The 19,837-nt window shown below is 35.9% G+C and overlaps 1 protein-coding gene across 1 annotated transcript; it reads left to right on the top strand.

The window, feature by feature from the left end:
* Positions 1 to 233: 233 nt before the first annotated feature.
* Positions 234 to 18,641, top strand: LOC135694471 (exosome RNA helicase MTR4). The gene is made up of 27 exons (XM_065213232.2): positions 234 to 520; positions 3,417 to 3,480; positions 3,593 to 3,655; positions 4,340 to 4,452; positions 5,366 to 5,426; positions 6,047 to 6,160; positions 7,277 to 7,309; positions 7,752 to 7,809; positions 8,099 to 8,223; positions 8,481 to 8,579; positions 8,926 to 9,031; positions 9,386 to 9,517; positions 9,612 to 9,691; positions 10,463 to 10,573; positions 10,789 to 10,890; positions 11,592 to 11,717; positions 11,921 to 12,071; positions 12,240 to 12,412; positions 12,970 to 13,038; positions 13,667 to 13,801; positions 14,271 to 14,381; positions 15,681 to 15,967; positions 16,274 to 16,339; positions 17,050 to 17,155; positions 17,321 to 17,377; positions 17,572 to 17,734; positions 18,157 to 18,641. Exons 1-27 carry the CDS (start codon positions 237 to 239, stop codon positions 18,312 to 18,314), a joined length of 3,147 nt encoding a protein of 1,048 aa, XP_065069304.2. The 5' UTR covers positions 234 to 236; the 3' UTR covers positions 18,315 to 18,641.
* Positions 18,642 to 19,837: the final 1,196 nt, after the last annotated feature.

Raw genomic sequence — 19,837 nt, forward strand, 5'->3', positions numbered from 1 at the left:
TCGGACCCAACCATGCTGGGTCCTCCAATGTCACTAAACTTTATTCTTGGCCCCCCAGGTTCAATTTTGCGCCGCCGTCTCTGAAATATTCAATGGAATCACGAGATGGTAAACTGTTTCTTATAGAAATCCTTAACAATTGTCTTCATTGATCTCAAGGGAAGTCTGTTTTGAGATCATCTCTTTTGACGGACATCTGACCTATATCCACACCAAATTTCAAATTTCGCGGGCAAATGATAACGAGGATGGTGCCTCATTTAGCAGCGAGGCTGGATCAAGAACATGCTTTCAAGATGGCGAATGACTTGTTTGGCGAAGACCTCTTCTCTGTCTTCGATGGTCAAGATTCTCAAGAGACGAGCGCTAAGGATGAAGTAGCAAATATAGGCTTATCTACCAGCACTGCTCGTAAAAGAACTTTGGAAGACCAAAAAAGGGATGATGACGGCGAGGAAGTGGTTGCACCCACTAGTAGTGTCCAAACGAAAAAACAAAAATCCGATGACCACGATCTTGCGTAAGTAGGAACAAGGACCGAGATACTTTCCAACAAAAACTTAAGTATTATAAGTAAGATACTTTTATTTTGTAAAATATGGCTATTTTTCACTTATCTATCAGGACTGCCCCCCCCCCCCCAAAAAAAAGTTGTATATCGGTCTTTTTGAGTTTGTATCTCGATCTATCTGAAAGATGTTTGTTACTCGAAACGATGTTTGTATCTGAAAGAAGTACGCAACACCCAGTCTGCAGAGTATGGCACTTTTCGACGAGATCTCCGGTGTGCACGAGCAAAAAGCCTGGTGTGACGGTGTGCACCACCAAAAATGTCTGGTGTGCTGGTGTGCACCGACTATTTTTCCCTGTTGTGGTTAAAATTTGTGAATTTGCATTTCACCGTAAAGATGTGTGTGAAGTATACTGTTGAAGATAGCGCAAGTTTTTATTTGTATATTTGTCAAGTAGGATTCATGATATCTCAAATTGTTCATACACAACTGTGCTTGTTTTTATCAGCTGACATTTTCTATGGGACCACACCAAGCCACACCCATCTTAGTTGCCACACCCAAAAATACGGGTGTGCAACAGGTTTTGCACAAAAATATCTCCGGTGTGCACATGCCATACTCTGCAGACTGGCGCAACACTGCAGCTTGGTAACCCTTAAAAATAGTTGATAACGAAGGAGGGCCAATCTCATGAAGACACGTTCGTCCAAATTTTGGGATTTACCGTTGCTGAAAAAAGAACTTAAGTGTATTCGGGCAAAAAAATTAATAACTAAAATGTACTCAAAGGGAAAACGAATGTAATAATGAAAATTTAGGAAAGATAACCCAGCAAGAATATTTTTACAAGTTATTGTGTACGAAAAAATTCGCATTTTATCTGTAATAAGGGAATTATAGAGGAAAAAGAAAGGCCTTTTACAATTTAAGATTTACATAGATTAAGTTACTATAAGAAAACTGCTTTAGATTGTAATATCTAATGAGATTTCGTTTGCAATTTCCAATAAGTTGCTCATTCTAGCAGGTAAAGCTTTCTTTATATATAGAAGTTTTACCAAAGTTTGCTATTGCAAATATGAATTCAAATGCAGTATGAAAACTTTCCCCAAAGAACCTTTAAACAAATGATATGTAAGACAATACAAACCACAAAATGTTACATTGAATGATATACAAATATTTTGATACAAAGACAATTCAAGATATGTTCTTAAAGATATTTGTCTAAAAAGGAGCTCTCTTATAGATAAACTAATGGAGAGAGCCACCTCCAACCCAACTAATTGAAATGCATTTTCTCATATTATATTGGGTTGCATAAAATCTTTTTTAGTTGATATGTAATATGTTTTTAAAAGTTGTGTCATTCCAATTAATCTTACATGTTGCATAATCAGTGCTTTTAAAATGGCTGGTGTATAATTCATAATATAAATCAGCTCAGATTTTCTCTTGCTGCTTGATTTTTAATTTTATGTTAGTTTTAAAATATTATGTAAATAACACATTTCTCAAGATCTCATTTACAATTTGCAGACAGTTTTACTCCTTGTTGATTTGCACATTTGCTACAGTAAAATCTTGTATGAAGTTGATTTTGTAACTTAAAACCTTTAGATTTTACAGTTTTTAATTGCTGTCACATGATTACAAGATCTGCTCTTTTGCAAACTAACATAAATGAATTCAAAAATTAAAAGGGTCATTTGTCATACATAAATAGTGTAGTACAAATAATATGATTGTGTGCATTACCTCTTGCTGGGTATCATCTAAAGCCAAGACATCATTCCTCTGCCTTTTATCCAAATCCAAGCTACCCTGACAGGAATATTCCAAGGATTAAAATTGATAGCCCTAAAAAAATCCACACATAGTTAGAAGCTGGCCATAAAATGTAGTCAACAAATATCTCAAAATAATTCCTTTGAGGCAGGTTCTGAGATTCTGGCTAAAATGCCTTTTGCTCTTCATTCTACCAGCCACCTGAAAGTGATATCTACAGATTCTTAGTTACTAGTTTTCCAGTAGTTTCTAGCAGGGGCAGACACTTGATCAAATATTGGGTGGGCAAGCCTATTGTTTTAATAAGATGATGTCACATTTCCCATTGTTTTAGAACCAAAGACCACTGTCCTCTGAAGTATTGGGGGGCAGTAGCCCCCCCTTGCCCTTCCCAAGTGTCTGCCACTGGTTTCTAGGTCTGACAGGACTTTCAGGTTCAGAAATCAACAGGCATGGTAAAAAACACGTGTGATAAGAATGGGGTGTGCGAAACAAATTTATTTGTTAACACAGAGCAGAAAACATTTGAAATTAGAAATTAAGAAAAGGTCATTTGAAAATGGATCATTTTAATGGGAACAGCAAAAATGAAGTCATTTAAGACAGGAGTCGTTTAAAAAACGAATTCGTTCATCTACAGTTTCACGATGAGCTGGAACAAAGGATATGAAAACGAACAAAAAAGTAATGGGAAAACCTTCCTTTTCGTTTTGGCAAAAACGGTGTGGGCCGGAGCAACGGAAATGGCTGAAATATAACGGAAACTGAATGATCGGAAAACAGAGACATACAAAAACGAAGTAGTGGAAACAATGATTCATTGTCAAACTTCTGTTTCTAAAAAGAGTTTCTTAAGTGGATTGACCTATCAGCAGCTGGTAATCATACTCTTCAAGATAAATATTTATCACTGGGCGCACAACTAATATTCGCTCTTAAAGGTAGCCTCGGGGCCATGTTTGCATTCTTATTCCCCATTGAAAGCCCTGTAGTCTGTTAATGTCTCGTTAGTGAAAATTAATCTCTATCGGTTCAGTAGCGCTAGCACATTGACAAATAATAGTAGATATTTTTCTCAGCCTTTGACTCATAATTTCAATTGCTATTTCTTAGGTTGTTAGATATTCCAAGGGTTCAGGTGCAAAATGTTGAAACAATGGAAGCCTGTACTCATGAGGTAAAAATTTAAAGTTAAAAGTTTAAAATAACATGTCCATTGAATTTCCAAATTTCCTTTTTCTTTAAGCCAATAAATTATATGTGTAACGATATGTTTTTGTGTTGACCAGGTTGTTATCCCAGAAGGATGTGATTATTCACCACTTCAAGCTATCAATGAAAAACCAGCCAAGGTTTGATATTCTTTTTCATAAACTTTTTTGAGGGGTTTTCATAGTGCTGGCAGATTGCCAAAGCTTCAAGGCTTCAAAATGATCAAATATCAATCTAAAAAAGTTATTGATAAATCCTATTATTAAATCCTAAAGACTATTATGCTATTCATAATCTTCAAACTCCTATGTGTTGGATTATTTATAAGCAAATTATTGTCATTAACTACACAAATTTAACTCCAGTTTTGACTTTTCAATTGAACACATCCTATTTAACAAGTATGGATTATTTTCCTGCAAAGTTGCTTTTTTCACGGTGTATTACTTGCAAACAAGACATGTGTTTGTGAGTGAACATGTAGACATAGAGTGGATGTTTATCGCCTTTCCTCTTGATTAGCTCTGGGGAGAGGATGATCTTATCAATAGCTTGCCAGGTTCTGCCACCACAGCAACAACAGTTTGTTGTTGGCAGGAAGGGTAGACATGTGATTATAAAATCTCTGCTTCAAAGTTTGGAAAATTTGAAATACTATCTTTGGAATTCAAATGACAAAGCTAGGACATTCTCTGCAAGTGATCTTTTCTCCATCCAAAGGTTGATATCATTATTGGATCATACGATTGTTGTTTACAACTAGTGGAAACTTAGAAAATTTAAAGCATTCTTAAAGATTGATAACCTTTTCAATCTTGTTGCAGGAATACCCTTTTATTCTGGACCCGTTTCAAAAAGAGGCTGTGAAATGCTTAGCAAATAACCAATCGGTCCTCGTCTCTGCACACACATCAGCTGGCAAAACTGTGGTTGCTGAGTATGTACAACAGTTTGTACTTATATTTACTATGTTATAGTTCATGTAAGGCTTTAGAAAGTGAGTGGCAAGAAGCAGTCGATTCATCTCCAAGTTTTTCAAAGATTTGTAATATATTTTTCTAAGTGTAACGGAATTGTCTTAAAGCAAGGTATGATTGTTTACCGAAAGAAATTTCCTTCAAAGGGACCCAACTGTGGTAGATAGCACCTATGAATGGCAATTGAATATGTTTTTTATAGATGAAGTAGCTTCATTATTTAGTGTGGGTTATCATATCTCCGTAATTTTGTTTTGCTTTTGTTTATTGTAAAGGGCTATTTCTATATATGTCAATGTTCTTTGATTGGTACTTTAGAAAAGTATTAACTTAAAAAAGTGGTCCCTTAAAAAGGTACCTAAGATAAAGCCTTCAATAACCCAACAGAAAGCAATTAATTTATTTTCAGTGAAGTTTTTTCTTTTTATTCATCTGCTGCTTTATCCCAAACAGAATATTCTTGCTAAGTTTTGAAGGTAACTACAGCCCAGTACTACTGCCCCGTCATGCCGTGATTATAATTTCTGCATTCGGTGTTGAGTCTCTGAACGTCTTCTTATTATTTTCGTTTATTCAGTTATTTTATGATATGCCTTTATTGCCAAAGATACCTCAGTTTGCTTTTCAGTTTTCAAATTTGCTTTTAAGAAAATTTGTTTATTAAAGAAAGTGTTGACGTGAATGATGTTAACCAAAGATTCTGTCCTGTTTCTTGGCACCTTACCCTTAAATTTGTTTGTGTTTTATTACCATAAGCTACTTATGCTCAATAATGAGAAGATTCGATAATAGTTATTTTTACATTTATTGTGTACTTAATTATGCCCATTTTTGCATTCTTGCTAGGCTAATAGTTGTCAAATTGAATTTAAGGTATTGTATTGCAATGTCTCTTCAACGAAAACAGAGAGTTATTTACACAACTCCAATCAAAGTAAGAACTATATTGTTTTGTCTGTTTCTATTCACTTGTTTCCAGGATAGTTTTTTATAAGAGCAAGCTTTATGTTTTGCCAACAACCACTTATATCATTTTCTTTGCATGCAAAATGTTGAGACCTTGATAATGTTTTGCCTCTTGAATTCAACACACAAAAAAGTAAAAAAGACTTTTATAATGCAACTGTTTCATATAAACCTTAAATGAATTTTTGTTTAGGCCATCTATGGCAGGACGTCTTTTGCCTCAAAAGAGTTTTTGAACATTGTCAAATCTTGTCTTTATATTTTCACAAAAAAGCTTTGTCTGCAATTCGAATTATGACCAATACTTCACCCTAATAAAATGAGCAGACAATAGTTGAAAAGACAATTTTAGTAACGGGAATATATTTGGAGGTGCATTCGAACTACTGAGATCAATAAGACACTTCAGATTTACTGTACAGTTATTTTGTCTATCTCGTCCACGCTTATGCTGCCTTTTAAGCGTGTCTTGACACATTAGTTATAAAAGGAGTCACAGGCTCAATATCCCATACAGCGATTCTAAACCATAGTTTTCCCTGTTGGAAATGTGTTAAGCGATTCACATGCTTCTCTCTTTCTTTTCAGGCACTGAGCAATCAGAAATACAGAGAGCTTTATGATGAATTTCAGGATGTTGGTCTCATGACCGGGGATGTTACAATCAATCCAAGTGCAAGTGCCTTGATCATGACCACTGAGGTAAGGTTTGAGCAAAACATTGCTCTTCTCGACCTTGTTGCCAATCTTATCTAATTCATTTAAACCTTCTAAGACTGAATAGAATACTTTTTCTTTTTGATTTTCTATCATCAACCTTAGCAAGTATTTTTAATATTGGTCAGGCCTTCTTGATGCTCTGAAGTTAGATACGAACTGTATTTGTATCCAGTTCTCACTCATCAGATGATTCTATAAATATCACTTTTTCCCCATTAAGCATTTATAATTAGGCTTGTGGGGTTTCAGTTCTATCAATGGAGTCTAGTATTTTTCATTTGTAAGAAACGTTTCCTGAGAAATCCGGTTGTTTGTCAAAGTGATAATAATAATAATAATAATAATAATAATAATATCATATTTATACAGGTTAACTTTGGTCAGCAACAACGTGCTGTTATCAATAAAGGACCTGTCTAAATTATACATGGATTACCGAAATAAAAATTAAATACATGATGAAAATGAAATCTTAAAAGTCGAAGTTAAAATTTTTACAAAAAGTCTTAAATCTTAGAATTGATGTTTCACACTTCATTTCGTCTGTTAGTTTATTAAAAATCTTTGCTCCTTGAAAGTAAAAGGCCTTCTTGCCTGCTTCTGATTGTACTTTGGGCAACACAATATTTTTTGCATTGGCACGAGTACACTGCCTGTGTTTTACTCTATTGAAGTAGTTTCGAAAGGCGAAATTTCGAATTGATCACATCTTTATCAAAATTTAAGGAATAAGATCAGACTTTAATCGAAATGCATATCTCTTATATCATTATCTAAAGGATCCGATTGAATTTGCTGTATGTTTGATCAGAGGTTCTCGATATATAGTGCATCAAATTCATTACTTTAGACAAAGCTACTGAACATTTGGAGACTTCAGTAGAACGATTCTTTCTCGAGCCTCTTCTAATTTATATTCTAGACTTTCCCAAACGGGGGGACATCAATTTCAATTGTACGATGCATTTCCTTTGTGAAAATGCCATAAACCTATCGTTTTTTAACAATTTTCGCTTATTCTGCTATTGGATGCCTTTTTCTAGATGCTTATCAAATATCTAGACGCATATAATTGATTTATACAATTTTTGTTGTTAGATTTTGAGAAGTATGTTATACAGAGGATCAGAGGTCAGTTTACAGTTCCAGATTTCCTTGCCTATTATGCTTTCAGTAACCGTGCAATTTATAGAATTCATTATTTAAAGAAAAGTGAGAAGCGTATAATTCTGCAGATGTATGAGGGTATTGCTGTGTGTTTTATTATCTTAAAACCCTTTGTTAAGTTTTTCTGTAATAATAAGCCAATAAAAGTCATTTATTTGGAGATAACGGTAGCACATTGTTTACGTAGGTAGTTGCATATTTGGTGACTTCAACACTCGGAGTACCATTTTAATGTGAACTGGTATTTTACCTTTAACATTTTAGATGTGAGGGTCAGTAGTCCATTTTCAGTTTTTGAAAAGGAATAAGTCTAAACTGGTCCTTACTTCAAAGATTTCCGTACTTCTGGTCATGTGCTGTGTTTCCATTGATCATCTGTTGTATCATTTATGTTGCTCTTTTTTAGTTGATGCGTGAAGTTGCTTGGGTGGTTTTTGACGAAATTCATTACATGAGAGATAAAGGTTCGTTCGGAAACAACACCTATTTTGTTTGTCTTCAAACAAATTGTTTAGCGAGTATTTAAACCTTTTACATATTCTTTGTTTGATAACTGTAAATGTGACTGTAAAAGTTTCATTTTTGATTGTAAAACGACTTGAGTGTTCCTAAACCCTTTTTGATGCAAATGGTTATGATTTGCTCTCATATGCTTCCTGTTGAAATTGATATGTATGCCTCCTGTTGAAATTGAATTGCATAGATTGTTTCGCGTGGTCAATATACATCAGCTGCATTTGTTTGCAATTCTAGAGAGAGGAGTTGTTTGGGAAGAAACAATTATCTTGCTGCCGGACAATGTTCACTACGTTTTCCTGTCCGCTACAATTCCAAATGCACGGCAGTTTGCGGAATGGGTTGCCTATCTCCATAAACAGGTGCAAAACTTAATGCTATTCCATAATTAAATACATTATTGAGAAGTATTTAACAGCCCTTAAATGGACCAATTTACCGATATCTTTTGAATGTAAACTGAAAATCAGCACCAGAGATTTGCAAGTAAGATCATAGATTAAAATGTTTAGATAAATGTTTTTTGGCTGACATTTAAGGCTGTGATCCTTGCTGCCTTTATTTGATGATTATATCTGGTAAAATCTCTTACTCTAATAATCAAATGTGTTTGTTTCAGACTTGTCATGTTGTGTATACAGACTTCAGACCAACCCCCCTGCAGCACTATCTCTACCCTTCCGGAGGAGATGGATTGTATTTGGTTCAAGACGAGAAGGTGACTGACCAACAACTTTTTCATGCCCTTTCCTATTCATTGCAGCTTTTCGACTTATAAAGTATAATTTTGAACTTGCATATTTTTTTACCAATGCTTAAGTTTGTAGAAGTGGAATGGATCTGGAAGCCTGCTCGTTATTTTTGTTTTTCAAGTTCTGAACTAAAATATGCTGCTGCGCAAATACTGTTTCACTGCACTGCAATATTACATAGACAAAGATTGCAAAATTTATTATACTTTAAATATAGTGAATCTTATTACTTCAATATTTTCATTCATTTTTTTGAGCATTCAGCTTATAAACTTTTACTTCAAAGTTCCACTTGTTTTTGTCTTTTTATAGAAACAATTTCGAGAAGACAATTTTGGTAAGGCTATGAGAGTGTTGCAAGACTCTTCGTCGTCGAGTGATAATAAGTGGCAAAAGGCAGGAAGAAGGAGTTTTAAAGGTCATCTTTCTTTTACACATTTCTGCATGGCATTTCCTTTTTTATCTATCTTTTCTATCACTGTTGAAGCCTGCAGATTACTCGATTTTCTGAGCTTTTCGGCAAGCAACGGACTTAAGGAAAAATAGAAGATTTGCCCCCCTTTTTCACCTGTATAACTAACAAGATTGTTCCACAAAGCACAGGGACCAGGGCAGGAGTTAATAAGCTGCGCGTCTTTTTCCTGAGACTCGCTTTTTTGCCTTTGTTGAAACAAGACCAAACATTTCCCTTTCGCTTTTTACCAAACTTCTTCCAGCTTATGCTGTTTCTTCTCATTAATTCTTTTCTTTATATTTCTTTTTCACCGAACAGGTCCGACTGATGTTCATAAGATTGTTAAACTGATAATGGAACGGAATTTCGCCCCCGTCATTGTCTTTGGATTTTCGAAAAAAGAATGCGAGGCCAATGCACTTCAGATGTCAAAACTCGATTTCAATACAGGTGACTTAACTTCAATTTCAATAATTTTTTCTCTTAATCTCATTTTTAACTTAGATTGGTGTCCCCCATAAACTATCAATTTTTTTCATATAAGATGAAGAGAAGAAGCTCGTCCAGGAAGTTTTTGCCAATGCCATTGATTGCCTTTCAAATGAAGACAAATGCTTGCCTCAGGTATGCAGGTTCCCAAGTTTTCTTTGTTGTTTACTTTTTATTACTCGCGTGTTGTGAGTTCTTTCTTGTATCCATGTTTAATTTATTTTTTTCTGTGATGTTTGGAATTAATTCATTAGGAAGTTGTCATACTTATTTCTTTAACGTTTTTTTAACTTTCAGAATTTTGCAAAGAAACCTTGACATTTTCTATTCCAAATTCTTTTTTTATTTTCATTTCAATTTATTCCCATTTCACGGTCTCCCTTTTTGAACGGAGGGACTCCTTTTAATGGAACGTGCATAAAACTCTACAAATTAAGTATATTATATTCTTATTGCTATAACAATAGTGAAATACATACTTAATACCCTATTCTGATTACAGTACCAAAGAAATGATATATCATTAAGATATAAGATTTTTGAATGATTTAAAAATAATAATAATGGTAATAATAATAGTAAGAGTAACGGAGTAATTTAAAGTGTGATGCTCGCCTGTCTTCCTAATCCAAGAGATTTAAAATTTTTGCAGTTTATCTCAAGTTTTTCAAACTGCATTTCAAATGTTTTGTTAAAATTTTGATAGGCAACCTGATGTAAGGCTGATAGACTCATAAACCATGCACGTTTGTAGACCTTTGCTACTGTTTTGCACCACTTTCAACCTTAGTTGGTGATTGGACTTTTAAGTGGTATTAAAAAACTTTTTCATCCGCTGTTATGAATTTTGAAAGCAATTTATGCAGAACTTTTTTCAGATTTCATTATTCCGTGAAAATTTCTTAGGTGGAAAATATCCTTCCGCTATTGAAGCGGGGAATAGGCATCCATCATGGCGGACTCCTTCCAATTCTCAAAGAAGTGATAGAGATCTTATTCTCCGAAGGCTTAATCAAGGTAGAGTTTATCTTAGTTACATGTTTACTATATGCTATATATAAAATCCTTTTGTTTCTTTTCATTAAATTTGACGGAAGCACAATGAGAAATTCCACATAACCCATAAAGAATATTATGGAACATCGTAACAGCCTATTTCTGTTTATCCCGAGATATGCGCCGAGGCGTTTCTATAATGGCATTTTCTTGACTGTTTTCAACTATTTTTGCAGGCGCTCTTTGCAACTGAGACGTTTGCCCTGGGACTTAACATGCCAGCAAGGACCGTTGTCTTCACAAATGCTCGAAAATTCGATGGCATCGACTTTAGATGGGTTAGTGCATAATAAATATATCTACAAGTGCTCCCTTCCAATAAACCATTCCCCTTATTCCTTCATACACAAGTGAGCGCGAAATGCATTCTGTTTCTGGTTGTTATACCCGTGAACATATGTATATAAAGTTCTGTTGTTATTGCTCGATCTTTGCTCATAGTATCAAATAAAACATCGACAATACGACAGATCGTTAGCACTTCTTTAGTTTTACGGAATATACCGAACAGCACATACCTAGTTTATTTAATGCTCTTTCACGGTTCCCGGGAACCAATAGTGCAGAAATTCATTTTGACGAAAATCTAACAGCAAGCAGCAATACGACAAGGCCTAGGCCTAACATACACGATGTCGAAAATTGAAGCAGTTCTTGGGGGAGTTACCTTTTCTGTACCTGATAACAAGGTAACTTTGTACTGTCGCCGTGGAGAAGATATGCAACTGCTCGCGGGTTCTCTCGCGGGTTCTCTCGCGGGTATGACTAGAAGTAATAGAATAGCTTGAACGCTCATTTGAGAGGAACTTAATAAGGAGATAGGTACATTTGTTGCAATATTGCATCAAATAACAAAGGAAGAGTTCTACAACCTCTTGATATTTAGGGCTGATTGAATTCTTTGTGAATTGCGAAACAGAGTAGGGTTTTAGTGATACGAAAATATTTGTAAGAATCAAATTTTTGTCAAACTTTTCAGATCTCAAGTGGCGAATATATCCAGATGAGTGGCAGAGCTGGAAGGCGTGGGCTTGACGACAGAGGCATTGTCATCTTGATTGTTGATGAGAAGATGGGGCCAGATGTCGGAAAGGGGCTTCTAAAGGTTTGTCTGCAAGCAATTCCTATGCGATTTGTGTTTATCCTAACGGCGCTTCCGTTATTCTTTTGATCCCAAAATGGCTATACAAAAGATTTAAATGTACTCGTAAAAAAATTTATTTGATAGAAAGTTTCATGTATGCTGTTCTCTGCCCTTGACCATTCTTTGTTTTACTGTCCTCGTTATTTAATTTACTTTCATCACAGGGAGCCGCAGATCCTCTCAACAGTGCCTTTCGTCTAACCTATAACATGGTGTTGAACCTTCTTCGATTGGAAGAGATTAATCCAGAATATATGCTCTCAAAGTCGTTTTATCAGTTTCAAAATTATGCTGGCATCCCAAAGCTTTTAGAAGGTAATCCACGTATCTCAACCCATGAATTTCTTGTTTACGTCATTCAATGCCTCTCGAACGATCCGCTTTAATGTACAGAGGTTCTACATTTTTTCGTATTCACCTATTGATTTCGATACTTATTTTAACTGTACCTGTTTTGATGCAAATTGTTGCTTTGATTTGCAGAGCTTAAAGAAAAAGATAGGAAGAGAGACGAAATCGTTATACCTAAGGAAGATACAGCCATGTCTTACTACAAAATAAGACAGCAGCTAGATAAGCTTTCGAAAGAATTGATGAAGTTCATCCATCAGCCAAAGTATTGCCTTCCCTATTTGCAGCCAGGGAGACTTGTTCAGGTGCGCTGCCTTGGCTGGGTCGTGTGCTCCCAAATTTTTCTCTTTTTTTCCTTTAAAGAATGAAATATTTTCACCTTTTGTCCGTGTTTCCCTGGTACTGCTCAGCATATCCTTTATTCGCTTCAATCAAATATAGAACTGAGACTGAGCTAGAGATACAAACTTGCATTCCTACACGAGAAAACGACAGAAAAGCAAGGGATATTATGGGGGCCCGTTTAATTCAAAAATACATTGAATAAATAAATTGAAAGTTAAATACATTGATGCACCTTGAATTAAATTCGCTGTACTTCAATTGCTATTAAATGATACAAAATTAATAATGGAAGTTTTTCAATAAATTGTCGTAGGTGCTAAGAATTAATTAAGATTCCAAAGGGATCACAACCGCCTTCAGGTCAATTTCTTTACAGCTAGGAATCCCGATTGGAACCGCTCCCTTTGTTACATAAAAAGGCAAAGCCGAAGCATTCCAAAACTGGAACGTTTTGATTGAAACAGGTTTAATGGATGTTTTACTTCTATGCAATCACTTAGCTAAAATTTCATTGCAGGTGAGCGACCGTGATCAGGATTTTGGCTGGGGATGCGTGGTAAATTTTCAAAAAAAGAACAACCAAAAGGTACCTGATATCTTTATATGTCGTAGACCGGCTGGATTTTCCGGGCTGATGGAAGAAATTTATACTCTACCTGCTTTAAGAGGGTGATTGTATCTCTATTACCTCCTACCAATGATTACAAGTGGAATGCTTACGCCCAAAACTGCGCTTTAAAGAGCTGAAAAATGCTTCTTTTCAACTTGAGCCTCTTATTTTATCATGTTTTTTGCAGATTTGCGTTGTCACATTCATTTCATTTATTATCATGTGCCCTGGCATTATCACTGTCACTGTCACATAATCCGGTATTAAGTTTTTGTTAAGGCATAGTTTTTTGAATTTTTTAATATGATCTCTAGATCGTTGACAGTGCTTAAATCTTGTTCAAGAAGCAATGTAGTCGAAATCTTCGCAGTTGCAAAGATTACTTCTCATTTTTTGCAATAAAGGTATTTTGTTGAGTTTAATTCTCAGCAAATCTTTAAATGTGAAGCAAATTGGTGGATATATAATCTATGGATATATTTTGTCAAATTACCCTCTTTACCATGCGTTTTTCTTTGTAGGACGATTTTATCTAGGCTTAACTATATCCCTGGTGGAGATTTGCTTTGAAATATTTAAAGCTGCCAATAGAGTTTATTTCTAGGGAGCCAGTGCTAGTCTAGCAAGTGAAACAATATACATTGTCGAAGTTTTGTTGAACTGCTCTAAAACCACAAAGAAAATGGCAACTGGCGAAGTTCCTGTACCATGTCAACCAGGCGAAAAGGGGGAAATGGTGGTATGCTTGCTTAATGTGCCAAACTTTTTAAATATCTTTCGGTCTTTCAATCAGTTTATCCTATACAATCAGTGTATCGCATACAATCAGTTTATCGCATACAATCAGTTTATCGCATACAATCAGTTTATCGCATACAATCAGTTTATCGCATACAATCAGTTTATCGCATACAATCAGTTTATCGCATACAATCAGTTTATCGCATACAATCAGTTTATCGCATAAATCTGCATCGCAGAATAGCTCATTAGTTGATATTTTTGTTGCATAGCGTTTAAAAAGGTCACTTAGCCTAGTGTGCTTCTTTATGGACCTGCAGAATACTTGAATTGACGTATATAAACTAAACTGCTGAAAGCAAAGCTGGCAATAGCCAATGAAGTAAAAAGCTGCCCTCCTCCCTTATTAAATGAGTTGCTTTTGCAAATCGTCTGTCCTGCTGAGCCATTGGTTTTACTTACTTCAGGTGGTTCCAGTTCTTATACACTTATTGCAATCCATAAGCAGTATACGTTTATACCTTCCAAAAGACCTGCGACCCCTGGATGCAAGAGAGACAGTGAAGAAGTCAGTTCAGGTAAGATGGACCTCTATTTAATGGGAAATCACACAGAGCTCCGTGCAGGTACGACGGGAACCTGGTTTAGAGAATTTGTTTAGGTAGGGGACCAATTTGGTGATAGGGAGTAACGCTGGAGACAGTTATGCTAGGACGAGGCAATAAAGCAAGATAGTGACATTTCTAGTGCATCCACTGGTTAGTAGGTTATAGGTTTTCCTAATTGGCTAATTTCGGGAACCGTTTTAAATGTTAAGTCGCCACAGGATTTGAAGCCTTGGAAGAGGCAGTTCGGAGAAAACGTGTATGTTTGTGATTTAGGCTGCATTCACACTGTGCGCTTGTTGAAGTGCTAGTTTATGCTTGTTTGCAATTTTTGTTTAAAATGCATTCATGTTTACAGAAGCCCGCCGAATTTGAAATACGAGAACTTAGAGTAAGCAGAAACCTGGTGATGAAATGAGGTCTAAAAAAGGATTATTCGGCAGATCTATCCCCCCATATTGTCAAATAGCATCTAAAAGCTGGTTTTTTATAGATTGCAGTGAGTGACCCTTTGCCTGCACGAGCTTCTAAAGACAGTCTGTCCCCTCAATAATTGGCTAATATGAAAAATTGGTCTTCCCGCCTTAGCGGATTACGCTGCTCAGTTCGGCTGGCCTAGCTACGGTAGTGGCCGACATTTGAAACTGCGAGCAAAAAGCTATCGGAAATTGCAAGAAGGTTTAATTACTGGAATTGAATGATCACATGAAAGCCGTTCCTTTCGCAGTTTACATATCTTTCGCACAAACCAAACATGGAATTAAATAAAAAAATGTTTGTAGTCACTCTTCAACGGGAACACAACCATTGGATTTAAAAGATCTGGAAACAAGGTTTTTTCTGATTAGTTTAATTCGTTTGATTATAGATCAACCTGAACAGTTTGTGAATTTCACTCCTGTGAAATAAATGTTAAGGACAATAGGGGACAGACTGCCTTGAACTAAACTGGCAGCTAACTAGCAGGCAAATTCGCATTAACTAGTGCCTTTGTCAAAAGTCTCATAGCGACTGAATGAACTTGCAAAAATTGTGCAGTGTGAGTGCAGCCTTACTATCGGTGTTAAATCTTGTAGATGACGAATGCTTTTTACCGCAGATTTTACCCCTTTTAGTTGCGGCCAAAAAAGATTGATTCATTGTACCAGTAGTTTGTTTTTATGTTCGTGGTACAAGTTTCTTCAACCCAAGCCCACTCTTTATTTGAAATAATCTGATTAACAGAAGCATTTCCTTTAAATCGTTTATTGATGAATATTCTTAACATTAAAGGAAGTTAAAAAGCGATTCCCTGATGGCTTGCCTGTACTGGATCCAATTGAAGACATGAACATAAAGGACGAACAACTGAAAAAGATTGTGAACAAAATCGAAGTATTGGAGCACCGCTTATACAATCATCCATTACACAAAGATCCAGACTTGGAGAGACTATACAACTTATGTGCGAAGAAAGCTAATATTGATCACGAAATGAAAGCCGTTAAGCAAAATCTGAAGAAAGCAAAAACTGTCATTCAACTCGACGAGCTTAAGTGCCGCAAGAGAGTCCTCAGAAGGTAGCTGCTAACTTTCGTTATTTTCTCTTTTTAAGACGTGTTATGATCCAAATAATAATTTCCATGTGATTTTTACTATATAATTCGCATTAAGAATGACATGGCTGTGTAATTTTTATGATCTTGCGCAAATAATCTTGAAGTTAGGCAGATGTGATGCTGACAATGAAGACCAGATTTTATCCTATGCAGGGAATTTTTTCACAAAGATATAGTCTTTCAGTACTTTCCCCACTCATTCTTGTTGCAACGTTTGCCGCGCTCTTTTTCAAAGACTTTGTTGATGACTATTTTGGTCCTTGCCAGGCTTGGTTACGTCAACGCTTCTGACGTCATCGAGCTGAAGGGTCGTGTGGCGTGTGAAATAAGCAGGTAAGGCTATGTCTTCATCGTGTACTTTGCTGACACTCTTCGTCGTAGATAATGAAATATCTCTTGCTAAAGCTGCATTGCTTATCGCTTGCCAATCAAAATTGCACTGCAACCATTCAAGGTGGATGCAGATTTAATTTGATAAGGTTTAACATTTCTTGTTCATCATTTGAGTTGGACGAGACCAAAACATTTAGGACTTTATCGAATTGAAGGATTAGATTTGGACTATTAATTCAAATAGCAGAAACAAGTCTGACCTGCTGCTATGTAGCTTTTCTTTAATGATCTTGCTCAGGGAGGCATGAATACGCTGCGCAACTGCATCAATGAACTAGATGCTCTTTTATCGGCTCTTAGGATCGTTCTTCTTGAATGTTAGCTGCACATGCAATTCATTCTTTGACAATGAAGGCATTGGGCTTAAGTCGCACCATTTTGGTAGATGTGATACCGTTTTTGCGTAGGTCAGTTGTTCGCCTAATACGATCTTCCACCCTGTTGAGAGTTGCAAGTTGATCTTAGGGCCTACGAACTTCAACTCCGTGAAAGCGTTGAAGCTATAAACCCGAGCACAGGCTAGTGTTTGAGTAGCGTATCCTTGCTGCATTTTCTAACTTAGAACGTAAACAATAGATTAAGCGTATGGATCTCAAAAAATACATTTGAAATGTCATATCCACTCATCCACTTTCGACTTCTTTTTTTAGCGCAGACGAATTGCTTCTGACTGAGATGATTTTCAACGGTGTTTTTAACGATCTGTCTTCAGAGCAGTGCGTTGCACTGTTGAGCTGCTTTGTATTTCAAGAAAAGGTTTGCCCCATATCATATGTACCCTAAAGTTCCAATTAAGAAAGGCTGTTTTCAAGTAGATGAGCCTGTTTGCTTTTGTAATCTTCCGTAAATTACTTCAGAATCGTCCTTTGAAAAAGGCAGATGAAGACGTTTATCGAGTAATGCTATTCTCATTTCTGGCAGGCCGATGACCCCACACAAGTCCAAGAAGAGCTGGCAGGGCCACTGAGGCAAATGCAGGTATAATCAATGTATTCGAGCCGAGCTTTTCTTTGCATAAATCATTCTCCTTGCCTGCGACAACGTCATGACAATTTTCTAAAGTACATACTTCCCCAACAATTCTCAAATATCTAATCATTTTTTGGATCTATGATAATCAGATTTAGATGTTGAAACATTTAGCTTCGACCGATCTATTTTGTTGTGCTTAGGAATCTGCTCGACGGATCGCAAAAGTTTCTGAAGAGGCGAAAATGGACATTGACGCTGACCGATATGTGGACAAATTTAAGCCAAGTCTGATGGATGTCGTTTATTCTTGGTGCAAAGGTGCTTCATTTGGGGAAATATGCAAAATGACAGATGTGTTCGAAGGTAGGTTTCATTAAATTGATACACCGGAAAAGTGGTTCAAATCTTAGTTTTGGGGCAAAATAATGCATCTGCAGGAATGATGCCTTAGACATAAATTTGTTGGTCGAGGAGGATGGGGGCTACGTTTTATTGTTGAATACGAGTTAGTGCAATTTTGCATCTTCACAGGTCACTAAACCTATCTTTAAAATATTTTTTCTATAATAACCACCCTTGACGGGGGATATGAAAAGGAGTCCGCATATGAGATGCAATGTTTTTGTCAACAATGTTGATTTTATCTTCTGTTCACTTTGAGCTCTTTTACAATAGGAAAACTAGTATTTGAGATTATTCGATCACTGGTTTCAATGCAACTCAACATTTGGTTAACTTCAATTTACACCAGTTTACTCTATTGGTATTCTGTTCCATTGTCACAGGCAGCATAATTCGCTGTATGAGGCGTTTGGAGGAGCTACTACGTCAGATGTGTCAAGCTGCCAAAGCTATTGGCAATACTGAACTGGAAAACAAGTTTGCCACTGGTATTACAAAACTCAAGCGAGATATTGTGTTTGCAGCCAGTTTGTATCTTTAATGCTTCTGTATACATTTTCCGTAAATATTATTATATTTCCTCAATAAAGTGACAAAGGTATTATTGCAAGGCGATAAAGAAATGGGATACTTGGTTTTTTTTTCCAAAAAAACTTTTCCGTTTTCCTCGTAAATCTTTAGTTGTGTGACATCATTGTTTGTCGTCAGAATAACCATTTTACCCTGTAATAAATCTTATTTTGAACAGTTTCCCTCTTGTCTTTCTACCAACGAATTATTTCGGGTGGCAGTTTTATTTTCTTTAGATAAAGCCAATAATGTGTATTATTATGAATAAATTGGTCTAAGAGCTTCTTCTGGTTTCTTATCCATTATTTTTTTCCTGCCTGCAAAGTTTTAGTCACTATCGATTTTATCCAAACATGTAGCTAGCAGATAATGGGTTTTTTATTAATTTCATTTATAAATAAAGATAATTTAAAATTTTACTTTTTGGTTATTGGAGATAAAGCGTTTATATTCCAGAAACGATGCGGATAAATCTTGAGATTTTTTAATTTCATCTCACCAAACGAGCAAACCAACCAATACGGACAATGAATATGATTTCCTAGAACTGCTTGACAAGAAAACTGACACTAAATGCATGCAACATCCTTAAGAGTGATCTATACTAGAAAAAGAATCTAAAACAGACCATATAACAAACAAAACATTATGAAATACCTCTTAATGGGCCAAATAAATTGAAAATGCTACAGATTGGCAAAAGTAAGGCAGCAGAAGCAGATTGGCTCAGGCCCCATCAAACCCTCGATCAAACCTCTGTAGTTTAGTCTTGAGTCTTGGTTCATAACTTTACGAACCTGGCCAGAACAACATTTATTCGTTAGCAAATTTGAAATCTTTCATTGGTCATATCTCACTCAATTTTGCACATAACTAACTGAACTGTTCTTTCAGATTACGTGCTCGAACTAAAGAAATTCTAAAAGTAGATTTTTGATGACGTCACTCTGATGCTCTTTTCTGACTGGTTCTTGTCATTTGTAAGTGAGGCAACACACAACACGGATGCATGGTTGAAAAACCTTCTTAGTTCATTTAAATACGACGAATTTACAAAATCGTCTCTGTATAATGTTACTTTTTAAGGGAATCTTTTATGCCTGTTTCGAAAAAAAAATTATTTAGGTTGAAGGAAGAAAAAGCCAATTTCACACGTTCAGTTTCAAAAACCGTATTTTTGTTGACGCGATGTTCCCTCTCTGTATTTGGTTTTTATTGGCATTGATATTTTTGTTCTTGCAGCCTCATTCGAAGACTTTTGTGGTAGGACTATTAAGCATTTTTCGGAAGAACTGCTGTTGTGACAAAAAGAATTGTTAATAGGGGAGCCCTAGGGGGAGCTTTTGTTTTGATCTTTTTGATTGGAAGCTTGACCTTTTGAAATATCATTTCAGTAACTCAAAGAACACTATCTCTGCTTCAACCCAGATCTGTTACTTGATTTTTTTGGTCACAGGTATTTGTGAAATTTTTCTGAGTGTAGAGGACTATCGC

Source organism: Rhopilema esculentum, chromosome 8, assembly GCF_057945365.1.
Source record: "Rhopilema esculentum isolate cy_ngs chromosome 8, ASM5794536v1, whole genome shotgun sequence".
Lineage (NCBI taxonomy): Eukaryota > Metazoa > Cnidaria > Scyphozoa > Rhizostomeae > Rhizostomatidae > Rhopilema > Rhopilema esculentum.